The sequence below is a fragment of the Oreochromis aureus genome, linkage group 8 (assembly GCF_013358895.1).
Source record: "Oreochromis aureus strain Israel breed Guangdong linkage group 8, ZZ_aureus, whole genome shotgun sequence".
NCBI lineage: Eukaryota > Metazoa > Chordata > Actinopteri > Cichliformes > Cichlidae > Oreochromis > Oreochromis aureus.
In genome coordinates this window covers 19,487,722-19,503,043 of record NC_052949.1, presented here as the reverse complement: position 1 = coordinate 19,503,043, position 15,322 = coordinate 19,487,722, and the positions used below count along the sequence as shown (strand labels likewise).

Genomic DNA, 15,322 nt, shown 5'->3' with positions numbered 1-15,322 from the left:
GTTGAGATCCAGTATTCTGACACGAATCTGTGAATGGTCTCCTTGTCAGTCAGCCGCACAGGCCCCTCACGCTGACATTAGCTCTTGCTGAGGAAGCATAACCAAAGAGGATTTAACACTTGATCTCACAGAGAAAGCTGCATCCAGGGAAGATCACTTTCCTTTGTGGACTACCTACTGAAGGCTTAACATCCAGCCATCTCCAGCCCTGGGATTCAATTTAGTTTAGCTGGCAGTCTTTGAAAACACTGCAGTTAAGGAATAATCTGGAAAGAAAAAAATGCTTTTGGTATTTAGCCTCTCGGATTGTTGTGGAGACAGCTAATAATGAAAAAGTGCATGTCCTCAGAAAGCCCGGCAAGTCGCTGTGAGGGATAATGTCCTGTCTTGTGCATTACGTTCTTCAACTTTGAGTCAGTTTGACTGTTGCAGGTAACACAATTACCACACCACCACTAAGGCTGCTGTAGCCTTTTACAGGTGGATAATAGGCCATCACAAAGGACAACCTTCCCCCTACTACACAGGCCCAGTGTGCCAAGGCTGACCTTTCCTTTTTCTTGCAGTGTCTGAACTGATTAGCTTTGCTCTGTGGCAGATATGCCACCCCTTGCCGCCCCACTGTCTAAAGTCAGCCTGATAACAACTTGAGCCAACTCCTCCACTCTGACACAACAGCTGAGATGCAGCATGGACGGCTGGTGGGCTGATAACGGTTCCCATCTTCATATTCTAACCGTCCTTGAACTCACTTGCTCTTTGAGGGCCGTAGATAGCTCCTATCTACAGATGTGTTAATTGAGCTTTTTCAGAATGAAGTCAGCATATTAAAGTAGTCTGGGGGGCTCGCTGGCGAACCAGACGAAAGCCAGAGCCTTGGGAAATCACATGATTGTAGCTGACCTTCATCTAATGGTCTTGGGACTACACAAAGCTGCGGTGAATAAGCTTTGCCTGCAGTGACAGAAAAAAAAAATCCCACAGTATTTTAAATTACCCTCAGAAATACCCAGCAGCCATTGAATGTGGTGCATAAATTTATTTCAACATATATTAACATTTTGTATATTCCTTTTTAAATTTTGTTAAAGACACAGTACATACAGTATTTACATGAGCTTCTACGATTTTTCAACAAAAAAACAAAAAACAGGCTAAGACGAAGGCTACTCTCTCTAGAGCTAAAAGAAAACTCGATAGATTTTGACACCTCATCATTAAACTTGACAATTCCTGTCATAACAGTCCATGAGAAACAACAGTACACATTAGAACAATAGATAGCAGTTTGATGATGCTAATGGCTCTGATTTAAAACAAAGCAGCAGCTGCTCACATCTGAAATTCGCCCCAGTTTACGCACTGTAATGCCGTGTTGCACTTTGCAATACACCTTACTCGGTGTTATGCTGTAATAAGTTATACTACTACTTTACATTTCCTAATGCACACTGAAGGTCAGTCTAATCCCTGTCTTTTTCTTTTATGTAGATCCTACATAGAGTAAACAGCGAGTTCTAAGGCAGAGCTAATTCACATTTCACTACCATCTACTCTAGGATTACCCTTTGATTAATTCTTTGAGGCAGCCAACATCTCAGTATACAGTACATCCTTCTGAGAGGCTTTGATATGGTCAACTCTGCAGAACCACAAATAAAGATGGAAAGAGACAAGGAAACTGATAGGGACCATCATCAGCTTTGATTATTTTGCTGGAGGAAAATGTGTCATTGAGTACAATAAGTTCAGTCAGTGGTTCCCAACCCTGTTTCATATGACGTGACCCAATAGCCTCTGAAAAACACTTCAAATCCATAGCTTTCAAAATCAGTCTGCTTTTATATTTAAAGGTATTCACCTGAAATAACTGAAACTGGACAACTTTAGCTTGCTATATGCTCAGCTAGTCAGTTAGCTATTTTGACCATCCATTACTACTATCGTCGTACTTTAATCCTACGTTTCAGTACATTCAGCTGCTACGTGTTTACTACTTTTAGCAAAATGATTTAAATGCTATTATCTACCAGTTTCACAAATTATCCATTATGTTTAGGTAACAATTTTGTTGCTACTTTTAGCTAACAGATTCAACTGTGAATTATACTTTCATCATGCTATCCAATTGATACTCAGTGCTGTTATCTAACAATACAGCTGCTAGTAACAATTTTAGCATTGACAGTTTAAAAAATTGGCGCAGCTTCTAAAAGCCTGCATTTAGTTTAGTTTAGGGAGTTTATGGACTCCATCATTTACTTTGGGTCATGCTGAACAAAAAATTAAGTCTGTTTTGTAAATCTTCCTCATACTATGTTTCAAAATGAAGATTAAGTGTGGCTTGAAACCGAAAACTCATTAGCTAGCGACCTGGCAATCACAAGTCGCATCTGTTACTTTGCAACCAAGATGACAACAGCTCAACTCGAGGCTTCAAAAAGGACTTCAGAAACCAGGAGGTGATGTAGCGATAGCCACATCCATCGTACACAGTTTTTAGTAATTTTTTTTTAAAAGGTACTTTTTTTGTTGTAATCTAGCTAGCTACTGTATTCATTACCTAACTGATAAATTGTTATCCAATAGTTCTCTTAACTAATAATTCATCCATTAGCTATTTTAGCAATCTATTTTAATCATTTACTTTTCTATTTTTAGCTTATCTGGCCAAAGAACCACTGAGCTTATGCAATTCCCCAGGCCCTCCATAATTAACCAAAATTACTACTCCTCTTAAAGTATTGGTCAGGTTGTAGTTAAACTTGTACATTGATGTGTTTTAACCCAAATTGTGCTCAAGATCAAAGTCATAATTGTTGTTTAACATTCACTTATCCAATATAATAGGAAATGCAACTCCTCCTGTCCAGATTTTGTCCAGGATACGATTCATTGTAAGCCTCCTTGGCTTTACAGATTATTTAAATTCTCCGTGGTGTGTGAAACACAACCAGCAGATTAATTTAATGCATGATTTGTGATGGGTCACGGGCCGGATGAGCTATTATATCAATGATATTCTGGTGATAATTTATACATTCTGTTTGGTTGCCATTTACTTCTCAGTCCTGTTCAGCTTCTTCACCTAATCTTTCTATGTACCCTGTGACTACCGCAGAAGTAGCCGGGGTTCATGAACTCAAGGTTGGGACTCACTGAGCTAAATCATTGTCATGAGGAGCTGTGGATGAGCACTTTTTTTCTCTTTTTTTTGTTCACTGGAGCTCAATTAGTCTCCGAGAAGCGGGGAGAAGCTATTAAACCTGAGGAGCGCTGGTGCCGACAGTACAGATACAGAGGTGATGAGCTGTCACGGGAGGAGTCGTTACATGAGACGAGAACACATTCGCACAAAGCCGAGGTGGACACACACACCTGACTGACATAAGAGTGAAGCAGTTCAAGCAGAGAGAAAAAAAAGGTAATTAGCACTCAGTGAAGCGTGGAACACACTGCTCCTGTTAGATGCATTCCTAATAAGCAGTATCTCGATGGAAGCTGAAGCCGGGGCTCTGCTCCGGTCGGGAACAATCAACAGCTCGCTCATTGTTAATGGCTGAGACTTAGGTCATCCTTCCAGACAATGTTTAAGTGAGCAGAGGGGCTGCGGCGACATATACCGAGTAACAATTACAAGGTGTCGACCTGCACAGGGGCCCTCGTTAGACTTAACTGATCAAATTAAGACAGTATGCTGCTGCAATTGACAAACAGGAAGCATAATGATTTTTTTTTTTACGCAGGGAATGTGTGTTGCCCGTGATCAGGCTGGGGTGAAAGGACACGGCAGGAATAAATTAATTTGTGTGTCTGGCCAGGGTGAAGACCCAGTCAAATTAAAACCCAAAACAGTCAAAGAAAAAAACAAAAAAGGGGACCAGCAGCTGCTACGATGATATAGAAAGTGATATTTCTACACAGCACATCTATTTTTTTTAATGATAGACTACACTCTGTCATGTTTTGATGCTACATATGATGCATTGACCCCGACAGTAACCGTAAAACCCTTTCCTGTTGTAGAAAATTAGTACAGCTACATCATTGAACTACCTGATATTACGGTGCGCTCCTATCAAATTATGTACAATATTGACTTTTTCTCCAAGAGTTCATTTACAAAAAAATCTTGTGCTTTTTTTCCTGTTGTTGTTTTCATCTGAAACACACATACACGTCCAAAAACGCACACGGCTGGTAGAAAAGAAACAATAAAAAGCCTTTTCTCCTCCTCTCCTCCTGTGTTCGCCACCATTTTCACTCAGAAAATGCACAATCCCTGCATTCAGTTGCGTTTAATTGGAAATGAATCTCACTGAGAGCAGTTCAAGATGTGGCAGATGTGTCTTCCAGCCACTCAAAGGATTCTCATTAATAATAAAACAGGAAGTGACCCACTGAAGTGTCCTGAGCTGATGCCTTTTCGCTGAGAGTCTGCCTCTCAGTCTAGACACCTACATGAAAAGATGCTTCATACAGACTGCTACATTTTTTTTTTCATTTTTATCTTTGTAAAACTTTATCTTGAAAACATCTATGAGTTTTATCCACTGGAAGTTTGCAGGAAGTCCAAGAAATGGCATTTGAATGTATTTGCGTAGATTGCTTTCTGATAACAAGCTTCCGTCTGAAAAGGTCGCCTGTTCAGAAGAATTTGGGGGATCTCCTGGACATAAATAAACACTAAAGTAAAGAGACACGGAGTTAATCTAAATAAAATATCATAAGCACCACCACGGTGTATGGGCAGGAGAACACAAATGTTAGGGTGGCAATAATGAGCTGCCTTGAGGAGTGACAACAGACTCTTAAACACTGCCCGGCATGACTTCTCAGCTTGGGAAGCAGTCTTTGGTCACAAATCAAAAGCTGAATAGTATTGAATGTCAGTGATAAGCTGTCCCAGTGTGCATCACTGACTGATGATGTCCATTTCCACTGCTTGGGATTGGATCCTGAGCTTCTCTTTCATGTCTAAATTCTCCTTTTTCACTGGGCTCTCTGTGCTAGTTATTAACACCTCTTCACAGCTTGTTATTACTGTGAAAAGCCCTCTAGTCTCCAGTGCTAGCGTTAGTGTGATCACACACAGATTTCTATGGCCGTCGCCATCACCATCTGGCTTTTGTTCTTGTCTCTCCCCGGAGACTGGTGCTGTCCGGACTCCTCTCTGGGAGACAACGGGTCGGAGAGGACGCTCCGTTTGAGGGGAGCCGGGCGCAGGCAGGATGTTCCCGGAGGCGTGGAAGGCTCGGGGTGTCTGTGGGAGGAACGCGAAGAAGTGGACGTAGAAGAGGTGCAGCTGCCAGTGCACACTCCAGAGCTTGACCTCTCACCTCTCTTGGCTCGGCAAGACGCTCTGCGCCTGAGCTCGCTGACCAGCTCGTACTTGACAAAACAGAAGACGTCCTTGACGCCGCAGCGTTTTTCCGGCTCAGCAGCGAGCAGCCTCTGAAACATGCGCAGAGCATCGTCGGTGAAGCGGCGCCACTGAGACGGGTAAGTTCCCACGGGACACCCCGCTTTCTGCCAGCGTCGGAACTCCTCGTAGAAGGCGTCGGCGGGCATAGCTGCCTCCCAGGGGAAGTTGCCCGTCAGCATACAGAACACCAGCACGCCAAACGCCCACACATCCAGGCTGGTGGTCACCAAAAAACCCTCTGACCGGTTAGCGCGGCAAACCTCCGGAGCCGTGTAGGGGATGGTGCCGCTCACCCGTTTCACACGGCAGCCCACGCGTCGGGTCATGCCAAAGTCAGCCAGCTTGATGCGGCGGCACTCGCGGTCAAACAGGAGCACGTTCTCGGGTTTGACGTCGCGGTGCACCAGGTTTTTACTGTGCATAAAGTCCAGGGCCAACCCCAGCTGCTGCATGCAGCGTTTGACCATTTCTTCTGGAAGACCCACCTAAGAGACGCAGACAGAAAAGAAAATCAGGCAACATTGATTAATACAATCTGACGGGTACATTACATGAAGGAGGTGAGAGGTGACACAGAGAAAAGAGCCTTATGATGAGAATACAGTATTATTAAAACATCGATCTTATATAAAGAAAAACTGAAACACGCAGAACCTCAGTTCTAAGTCCCGGTCCAGCCATTTTTAATCAGTCTTCAGAAGAACCTTGAAGTCGAGCATTCCCTGCACATCAGCCGGAATAACACTAAAGGAAAGTGAAACGCTTTGCACAGAGAGGAAACCGGGACAAAGACGAGGCTCCAACCCCAAGAGAGCTTGTTAAAACTGCCGTGTCTGAACATTGTGACTGATTGGAGCAGCTCAGGCTGACTGTGAGGCCGGTGATTGGTGGAAGGATGAATGATGGCGTTACCTGTGGGGGTATGATGTCGAAAAGGTCCCCGGCGGGGGCATACTCTTGTCCAAACACGTAGCTGTCCTCCGTTTCAAAAAGCACGTCCAGGACTTTGATGATAAAAGGACTGCAGCTAAGTGAGCCTGTTAGGCTGTATTCCCGCAGGAAACTTTTCAGCTTTGTCTTGTTCTTGGTAACAAACTTCAGCGCCATTTTGGTGCCTAAAAAATAAATGAAAAAAACAAAATCACACATTAACACAGAGAGCACGCAAACACAGTTAAGCTCTGGTGTACTAAACCTGTGTCTCACATAAGTACTGCCAACATTTTGCTGTCCAACACTGTCCATGTGTTACCCAAAAAGCACTTAATGTGAATTTGGAACTGTTTCCCGATACTCTCGGGGACTAGAAAGATTTCTGACTACTCAACCCTTTCTTTGTGACAGCTGCTGTGTTCATTCATCATTCACGCAAACGCTGCACGGTGAATGAAACTCAGCTCCGTCACACACATAACCAGCTGTTCACAATCACAGCTGGAGGATCTCTTTAATGCTCGCACAGCTCGATAAATCTCCGACACATTGTCATTCTGCTCCACGCCGCTTTAAACACTCCCTTATACTGCGCTTATACTGAGCCAACGCTCTAATCTTGGGTTTCTTACAACAAAAGATTAAAACCTAAACCTGAGAAATCCTCAACAAACCCTTCTAACTCTGCCGAAATTAATTCCCAGCAAAGTGCCTCGAGACTTTGCGCCGTGCTGATCAGCCTTAAGTGGTTATGCTCAACTGTGAGGCACGCTGGCACACCGTGGATGCTGAGATTATAACAATCTGCTATCCTAAATTTCAATTTTTACGCTTGATTAGTTTGGAGATGGCGGCTGAAAGAGCTTTTGCACCAACTCACCCTGCGTCCTGTGCACCACCAGGTCCACCTTTCCATAGGTGCCCTTCCCCAGCTCGCGGATGTGCTCGTACTGTTTGGCTACGTCTGCGGCTGATAGAGAGGTGATGGCCAGGGCCTGCATGTCCTCCACGGGCACCCCTCCGCAGTAGCCCATTTTTGACGTAGGGGAGCCTCCGCCGCTGCCCACCCGCCCCGGCCCAGACGGAGAAAGAGACAGGCTCGCCTTGACGCTGTGGGGCAGACTGATGGGAGAGGAGAAATCCGATTAGAATCAGATTACTATGATGATGCTTAGCACTTTATACATGTGCTATACTGCACGTGTTTATCCTTCTTGAGTGTCACATCCATGCATTCCCCATCTAAACGGCCCGTCCCAAGGGATGGTTAAATCAGGAACGCCTTAATGGACCTTAATTTCCATACAATCAGTGCAGGGAAGGCATCTACAGGCGGAAAACTTTCAGTAAATGTATCGGACTTCCTGCTGTCCCTCTGGATCACTCTGTCCAGCTATCAAATGTGGCTGTACTCAGACAGCACTTACTGGCAGACAGCAATGGAAAAATCAATAACAACAGGTAGAAGGACTAAGAAAAGGAAACATATCGAGAGGGCTGACAGCTTTAAGGTGTAAACATGCTGGTAAGACATGCATGCCTATTTGAGACGGCTCTGAACTGATCGTCGTCCATATAAGCAATTAGCTTCATCTTGACAACACATGTTACTTTTGCGCCACAGTCGCCCTGAGCATTTCTGTCAAATTGCTCAAAGTGAGGAATAAATGACTGCAACGGCGAAGTTTTGGCCGCTTTTCAAAAGCGCTAAGTTTGAAATAGGTCAAAGCGATCCTGCGAGAGTTAAAAAAAAATATAGGCGGTTTAATTGAGTGTTCAGACACACATCGCTGGTAACAAATTAAATATCAGGGATGAGTGGATGCGCACGTCTTGGTTACAAGGTTTGAGCGAATCAAAGGAAAGTGAAAGAAAACCGAAGCTATCAAATAAAGTACACAAAATTGAGCTTTTGGTGAAATGAAGCTGAACACCCTAATGATCCCATCCATTGTCTCCGTCTCTGTTCAGCCCCCTCCTCCTGACACACACAATCAAATTTAATCATCCAATCATGCACAGTGAGCACACACACACACACGCGCGCACACAAACACTAGTAGGAACCAAATCAGCACAAACAATTTTTGCTGATGGCCTTTTTCATCCGTCATTCAAAGCCAGCTGCCTTGCTCTTTGTTCTTTTTTCCCCTGGAGCCTGGTTTCTCAGCGCCGCTGCTTTAAAACCAGGCTCAGAATAAAGAGCATCGACTCTGTGTTTCCATCAACATTTGGGTACACTTTTGGAGAGAAACAAAAAAAAGTCTGACTTATTGCACAGTACTAGATGTTCAGCTGATGAAAATATGGCATGGGGTATATTTTCGAGGCATTTGGTTGGTGCTGCTCTTGTGGGTAGAATGTGTTAAATATAGCTATTAGACAGTGAAGCCTAAAATAAGATGCAGCCATTTGCAGCTTTGTGTTCTTGGCTCAACACCCTTTCTCAAAAGAAGAAGAAGAAAAAAACCCAAGACTGCAAATAGAACGAGTGCCCTGTGTACCCCATGTACTGTGCAGATAACACTTGTTTCTTGATTTTATCATAACCGTGGAGATTATATAAGAAGCTATGAATATTGTAGCCATATCATGCTGTGAGTCCTCGCCGCATGTAGCCTTCAGCGAGTCGACGCACGAGGCGATGACTTCCAGATCAGAGTGCTGTCCGGGTTTGGTGATACACAAAGCAGAACATTTCCTCTGACCGCCCACCCCGCGTGGCCCCCACGGCCCTCGATCGGGGCTTGTTTACCGGCACCTTCCAGTCAGCTCCACAGGCCGAATGTGGAGCATTTCAGCATGGATCCATAATCATGTTACTCAGCAGCTCTCACAAAGACATCTTCCCCCATCCTGCATTTCCCTTTGCAGTAGTGGATTAAGAGGCCTAAAAATGCGACGGTGGATGGTTGGAAGATGCCCCCCCAACCGCACTCTGCAGAGATGTTGTAAATGTAAACGACAGGAAAAAGGCAGTGCAGTGAAGCTGGAGGTGGAGGTGAGGTGTGGGGATGAGGCTGTGTTTTTTTCCATGTGAGTGTTTGCACGCGAGTGTCTAGGAGGGGAGGCAGGTGTATCAGTCCCACAGTGACACTCTATTAAAGGCTCTTTGTGTTCCTACCTCTGAGAGGGAGCAGCTGTCGGCCTCAGCACGACTCAGCGTTTGTGCCCGACCACCGCCACATGCCCCACTGATCTGCCCCGCCGCCCTCTGCTCCCTCCTCCTTGTCCTCTCAGGCGGCCACAGACAAGGTAACGCGCACATGCTCCACATACAGATGAAGATTGGACTCGAGACGAATTTGCATATCTGGGGATTTTTTGGAGCCAGTCTTATTCATTTTTAATCATCGTGAAGCTTTTTAAATTAAAACAGCTCCCTGGATTGGCTGCTTGTTCTCATATTTGTGTTTCCGTTTTGTGAGAAGGCCTAAAAACAGTTGCAAAAAACAAATAATTTTTTTTTATGTTTAAGAAAGAAACGATCTGTTTTCCAGCTGGTAATTTACCCATGTATACAGATTTATTCTTATTCTGTTTGGGAGATATTGCACTGTAACAAGCTGTTTCCCCTTCTTACTGTTTTACTTCATTATAACCACAGCGATGGACTGACACCTTCGTGTTTCCTCATCCAAGATTAAAAAGGGAGCTGTTCACCCTTTGTTCTAGCTGGAGACAAACATAGATGAACCCTGTGACAGACGCTCCTAGCCTTTTCTTCCACTGTCAAGTGCTCAGAGGGTGTAGCCCTAAAAGTCAGGGTTGGCACTGTTAGTCCATCTGTAGGCCCACCACATCAGATCAGATTGAAGTCTCTCCTGTGTGGAGTACTGTACAAGCAATAACAGTGCACGGAGAATAAATCCTACAGGGGTGATCCTTTGATTTTAGCTTTTAGCTCTCATATAGTACCTTCAGCAGGTCTTAAATCTTACCAGTCATCCCAAAGGAAGTGCAGCCAGCTAACATTACAGCTCAGCTAAGGTGTCACAGGTAGATGCAGGCAATTTTTTTTTTCTTGGAGTATCCAAGTCGCAGCTCCTGACATTGACAGACACTGCTGGAGAGCTTTTCAAATATATTTTTATGGCACTTTGAGCACCGCCACGCGAGCGGGAAAGCAGACATCTCTACTCAGACGGAGCGATAAATTTCATATTTGGCTGAAGTCACACTTTGCGGCTAAATCCCTGCAAAACTGAACTCCATCCTCTGTCTGCGTTTGTGTTTAGTGTCACCGTGCAAACAGGGTACGCCAGCAGGTCAACAGGGCAAACGTTTTGTTGGCGCTGATCTGAGCTTTTCAGCGTTTGCTTCTTCAAGTGCAGCTTCGCAGAGACGGCTGGAGACTCTTAACGGAGCGATTTGTCCTCCAAAGATAAACTGTAATAATGTCAACAATTCATTACCATAAGAAATCAGAGCTCGGAAGCAGACAAATCCTATCTGTCACATTAACATGGGGCTCATTAGGGAGAATTATTGTGTATTCAGTGAGCTACTGGATCTCCTGGTGTGATGTGGGTGAACGGCACAGCTGCAATGAACTGTGGCCTGACTTTGATCAGGACATCAAGACTTTATGAAGGTAAGATTCAGATATAAATAGATATAAATAAACATCATAGATAATATATAATAATGATAATATTTTTAAGATATAAATTTATTAATCAGTCTCCAATGAATATGTTAATGTGCACAAAACGTATATATTATGGAGAGCGGAAACAAATCCAGCAGCTTTACACACACACACACACACACACACACACACACACACACAGAGTTTGTCCTTTTAAGTCCGTCCCTGCTTCCTCCCTCCTCTCCTTCATCTCTTTTGTCTATTGCTGAAAATATAAACAAGGGGCTAATGAAAGAAATAAATAGATTGCAGAGCCTGCCTCGCAGCTTTACCTCTCTGTGTTACTAATGGACTAGTTGCTTGGCTCTCGGCAGAAGAGTCATTATGGGTGAGGACTGATCTCTTGTGTCCAATTTACTGTCAAAATGCCCAACGTGCCTCGCCTCTGGGTCAAAGTGAAGCCAGCGAGTGAAACGCGACGTGACTAATGCAGTTTCTCCTGCTGTCTGTCCGGGGGAAAAAAAGCAACTGCACGCAGCGAACAACATGTACAGTATCTGTTTGGTGTGTCTGTCTGCATTTCCTTCCTTCTTGTCTCGCTATAGGTGGGCAGAATAAAAACACTGATCATTCAATCTAAACTAAATGGATTCCTCCTGACAGCCACTTGCAGGGAGGACACTCTGTTCTTTACTCAGACTTTAAAAAAAAAAAAAGAAGCTGAATCTCCTTCGTCAGCAAAACAAAACTTCATGCCCAGTGAGTTGGTGGGTTTAGTGCCTCCGTCCTGCTGTGCTGTGATAGGTGAACCAGTATCCACAGACCGCAGACGCTCACTTTGACAAATCACCTGCTCTCAGCCCTGCACAGCTGCCCATATGGACGAACCCCTGCTGGGACCGAGCGTGCCGTAACCTGCTCCTGGCTTGCCTCGCTTCTGCCCTCTTTCCCCCATCATCCCTCCCTCCCTCTGCTGTATGTCACACATCCTGGAACAAAAGCTGCCTCCTGCTGGAAAGACCAAAGACTCTGTATGGAATAACCAAGGTTAAACCTTCCCTAACAAGGACTGAGAGCGATGGTTAGCTGTGAGGGGTGACACTGCAAAGGACGTGTCGTTCAAAGTCAACAACCAAGGCCTATCTGTGACATAAAAGGGCAAAAAATATGAAAAAAAAGAATAACTGCTATCATTATTGTAGTTTACGATAAAGGCCTGGGGCATAAGAACTTGTAAACATCTGATTATAAACGCCAATCAAAAGTCAACGTCACCCTCGCTGTGATGTCTGTCAGCGGTGCAATAAGCTGCCTATGGGAGAAGCTGTAAGCTACCCTCACTCTCTTACAGCTTCACAATCCAGTAACCTAAAGTGATGAGAATGAGAGAGAGAGAGATTGTGTGGAAATCCAGTGAGAGAACTGAAGCATTGCCTCCTCAGTAACCACACAGCTCGTGTCCCTGTGATGTCACATAGATGGGGGAATGTGACTTTAATATGAGCTCGGTAAAATGGGGTTTAAACGGGGGTGTAGCTAAATGATGTAACAGCTCCGTTAAGGAGGATGTTGCTTTTTTTTCTCCCCCAACCCTGAAAAAAACAACCTCTACTTCAAGGCAAGCTAACAGTATATGGTGCCTTGTTATCTTGCACAAACACAATAGCCTCTAAGCACAATTACTAATGCTGATTGCTCAGGCTGCATTCACTAACTCTGCTTTATCTCTCTCTAAATACATCGGTGACAGATTATTCGTTTAAATCTGAAGCTGAAGACAAGAACAGACACAATTCAAGAACTGACTGACCAGTTACTAGAATAACGCCATATTAACGCAAACTGAAAAAAGGCCTGAAAAAACAGAGTCTACAGAGTGTTATTCGCACAGGACGAAGAAGGAAAAGAAGCCAACTGAGAAAACACAAGCACATGTGTCACAATATGTACACTAATTGGGTGTCATTAGATGTTCTAGGATGTAATCTGCATGTAATTGTTTTGTTTGTGTATTTTTTATACCCAGCAGGGGCCAGACATCTGAGCAAGGGGAGTAAAGAGCTTCATGTCTTCTATGCATTTTAATTGACAATCCATTTGCATTCTTTGTGTCCTCTGGGCAGCCATGTTTTACTGTGACAGCCACTGCACAGGCAAACCGTGCCTGCTTAAACGGGATCTTTTGATAAAGAGATCTAAATCGGGCAAAACTTTGTTAAAGACGGCGTATTAGTCACATGCACGTGGGTGTCAATGGGCGGAGATGGGTTTAGTTGGAGCTGGAGCTGGTTATTGCCTATTATAGCCTACTGTAGCTGTCTGTGGAAGCTGGAGAAGTTCTGCAGGGTTTGTTTGGAACATTTTGGGTGACTTCACGCTGCTTTTTCTGTCATAAACAGTGAAGAATTTCAGCTGAGAGCGTGGAGCCCAACTTTAAGATCACATCATCTCTGGGGTGTTTTGTTTTCACACTGTTCAGGTCAATAATGCGCGTCTCTTACTTCACCAGAAAAAATGAAATAGATCTGCCAAAGCAGAAAGAAATCTCAGCCACTGCAGCTCCTTTATATACAACCGTTGGCTGCTGTTGTGTTTCAGTTAGAGTCCATTACCAGCCTCCAGCTTGTGCTTTTTACGGGATTTTCAAGACAGCTTCTCATTTAAATGCATTAGACAGCATTAAGGATGAGATATCACCTGTCCGCTCTGGACAAAGTCTGAAAGGGCCATTAAAGACCAGGATGCCCTCACATCCACAGTGTGGACTGAATAACAAAAACAGAAAGGGGGGGTGGGGGGGTGGATGTATGCAGGTATCACAAATAATGTGGATAAAAACACAAATCGGGTCGTTTCTCAACCATTAATACCAGTTAGAATGAGTCATAGCCTGGTGGTGGGGAAAAGATAAAGCTGCTGTGGTGTAATAAGTGCTGACACCGGGATATTTTTATGTGCTTCTGTATTATTCATGCACGGATATGTTGTGAGTGGGTCAAAGTTGAAAGTCGCTCAGAGTGGGGAGCACCAGATTTTAATTGCAAGAGCGTTTTATTACATTTAAAGTATCGCAAATAAAAATTGGGACACTAAAAGGAAAAATAAAGATTTTCTACTTCAGGTGTTTCTTTGCTTCCTCTCTCATTTGCAGTGTCATGCATCATGCAGGCTGACCCGGTTTCAGGCACCTCGGGGTGCATGTAAGGTGTTACTCACTCACCTGCTGGCGACCTGTCTCTCTCCTCCATGGTCCTGCATCCGCTCGGCGAGCAGAGCCTCTGCGCTCTGCTCTGCTCTGCTCTGCTCAGCGCCGATCCGTTTGATCCGGTTCTCCTCGTTGTTATCGATCACTCAGAAATGCCACAGAGTTCTTTTAAAAAAAACAACAAAAAAAAAAAAAACACCTTAAAGCCTTCGCAGTTTCACAGCGGGCAGCCTGCTGGCCAAAATAAGACGCCTTTGCCCCCCTGTTTACTGGAGATGCTCTTCACTTTGAGACTTTCTTTGGAGGCGGATGGAATCAAAGCAGCATCTGATGCTCAGTACTGAGATGGGGACACATGCTGGGATCCCTCTTCTGTGCGCCCACCATCTGAACCTGCCGTGCAGCGGGAAGATGAGGACGAGGAGAAGGATGAGGAGGGTGCGTGTTTATCTTTCGCTCCTCCAGCGGTCCGCATGACCCAGTTCAGCACCACACACACATACACACTCAGAGGCGAACCCATTCATTCGCATCCACGCAGGAACCTCAGCACAGCTCCGCTCTGCACGCACGGACGCGTTTGCGTGCTTCCTGCGCTCCTCTCTGAACTCAGCCCAGCGGCCCCGCTGTCACTGACGGCCGGTCAGTCCGTACTGTCCTTCGCTCTAGAGTTGGACAGTGGGTGTAGGGGAGAGGAGGGGAGGGGAGGGGAGGGGGGGTGTCTCAGATGTTTCTCCTTTGCAGGTCCTACCAGTCAGTTTCTTCATTGTTCGCCGTCTCCACCCCTCCGGCAAACTAATACGCTCACGTGTCCTAGGTCCTAGCGCCGGACGCGCCCACCCAACGAGCCTAAAATGACTCCAGGAGCTTCTTTAACTTTTGATTCATGCTTTGAACGAGCAGGCTGCTCCGCTCTTGCATAATTCAACAGCTTATGGCCCTAATTGCGTGTACTTCACACGGTGACTTTGCCAACTGTCCTTATTAGGTAAGAGCGAGGCAAGACTTTCGATTAATTCACTGCCCCGGCAGCTCCCCTTTTACTGTACATGTTAATCAACAGGCCTCCCGCCACACTTGTTTGCCAACCACAACAGATTGGACTGAGGAAAACGCGGTGATGTAATGGGAATGACTTTAATGCATTATCAGGGTTTATAATTTTTTA

The 15,322-nt window shown here is 44.9% G+C and overlaps 1 protein-coding gene across 1 annotated transcript; it reads right to left on the bottom strand.

Moving 5' to 3' along the window:
* Positions 1-1,033: 1,033 nt before the first annotated feature.
* Positions 1,034-14,998, bottom strand: si:ch211-183d21.3 (serine/threonine-protein kinase SBK1). The gene is made up of 4 exons (XM_039616107.1): positions 14,170-14,998; positions 7,239-7,480; positions 6,338-6,540; positions 1,034-5,910 (listed from the first exon to the last, which is right to left on the bottom strand). Exons 1-4 carry the CDS (start codon positions 14,205-14,207, stop codon positions 5,086-5,088), a joined length of 1,308 nt encoding a protein of 435 aa, XP_039472041.1. The 5' UTR covers positions 14,208-14,998; the 3' UTR covers positions 1,034-5,085.
* Positions 14,999-15,322: the final 324 nt, after the last annotated feature.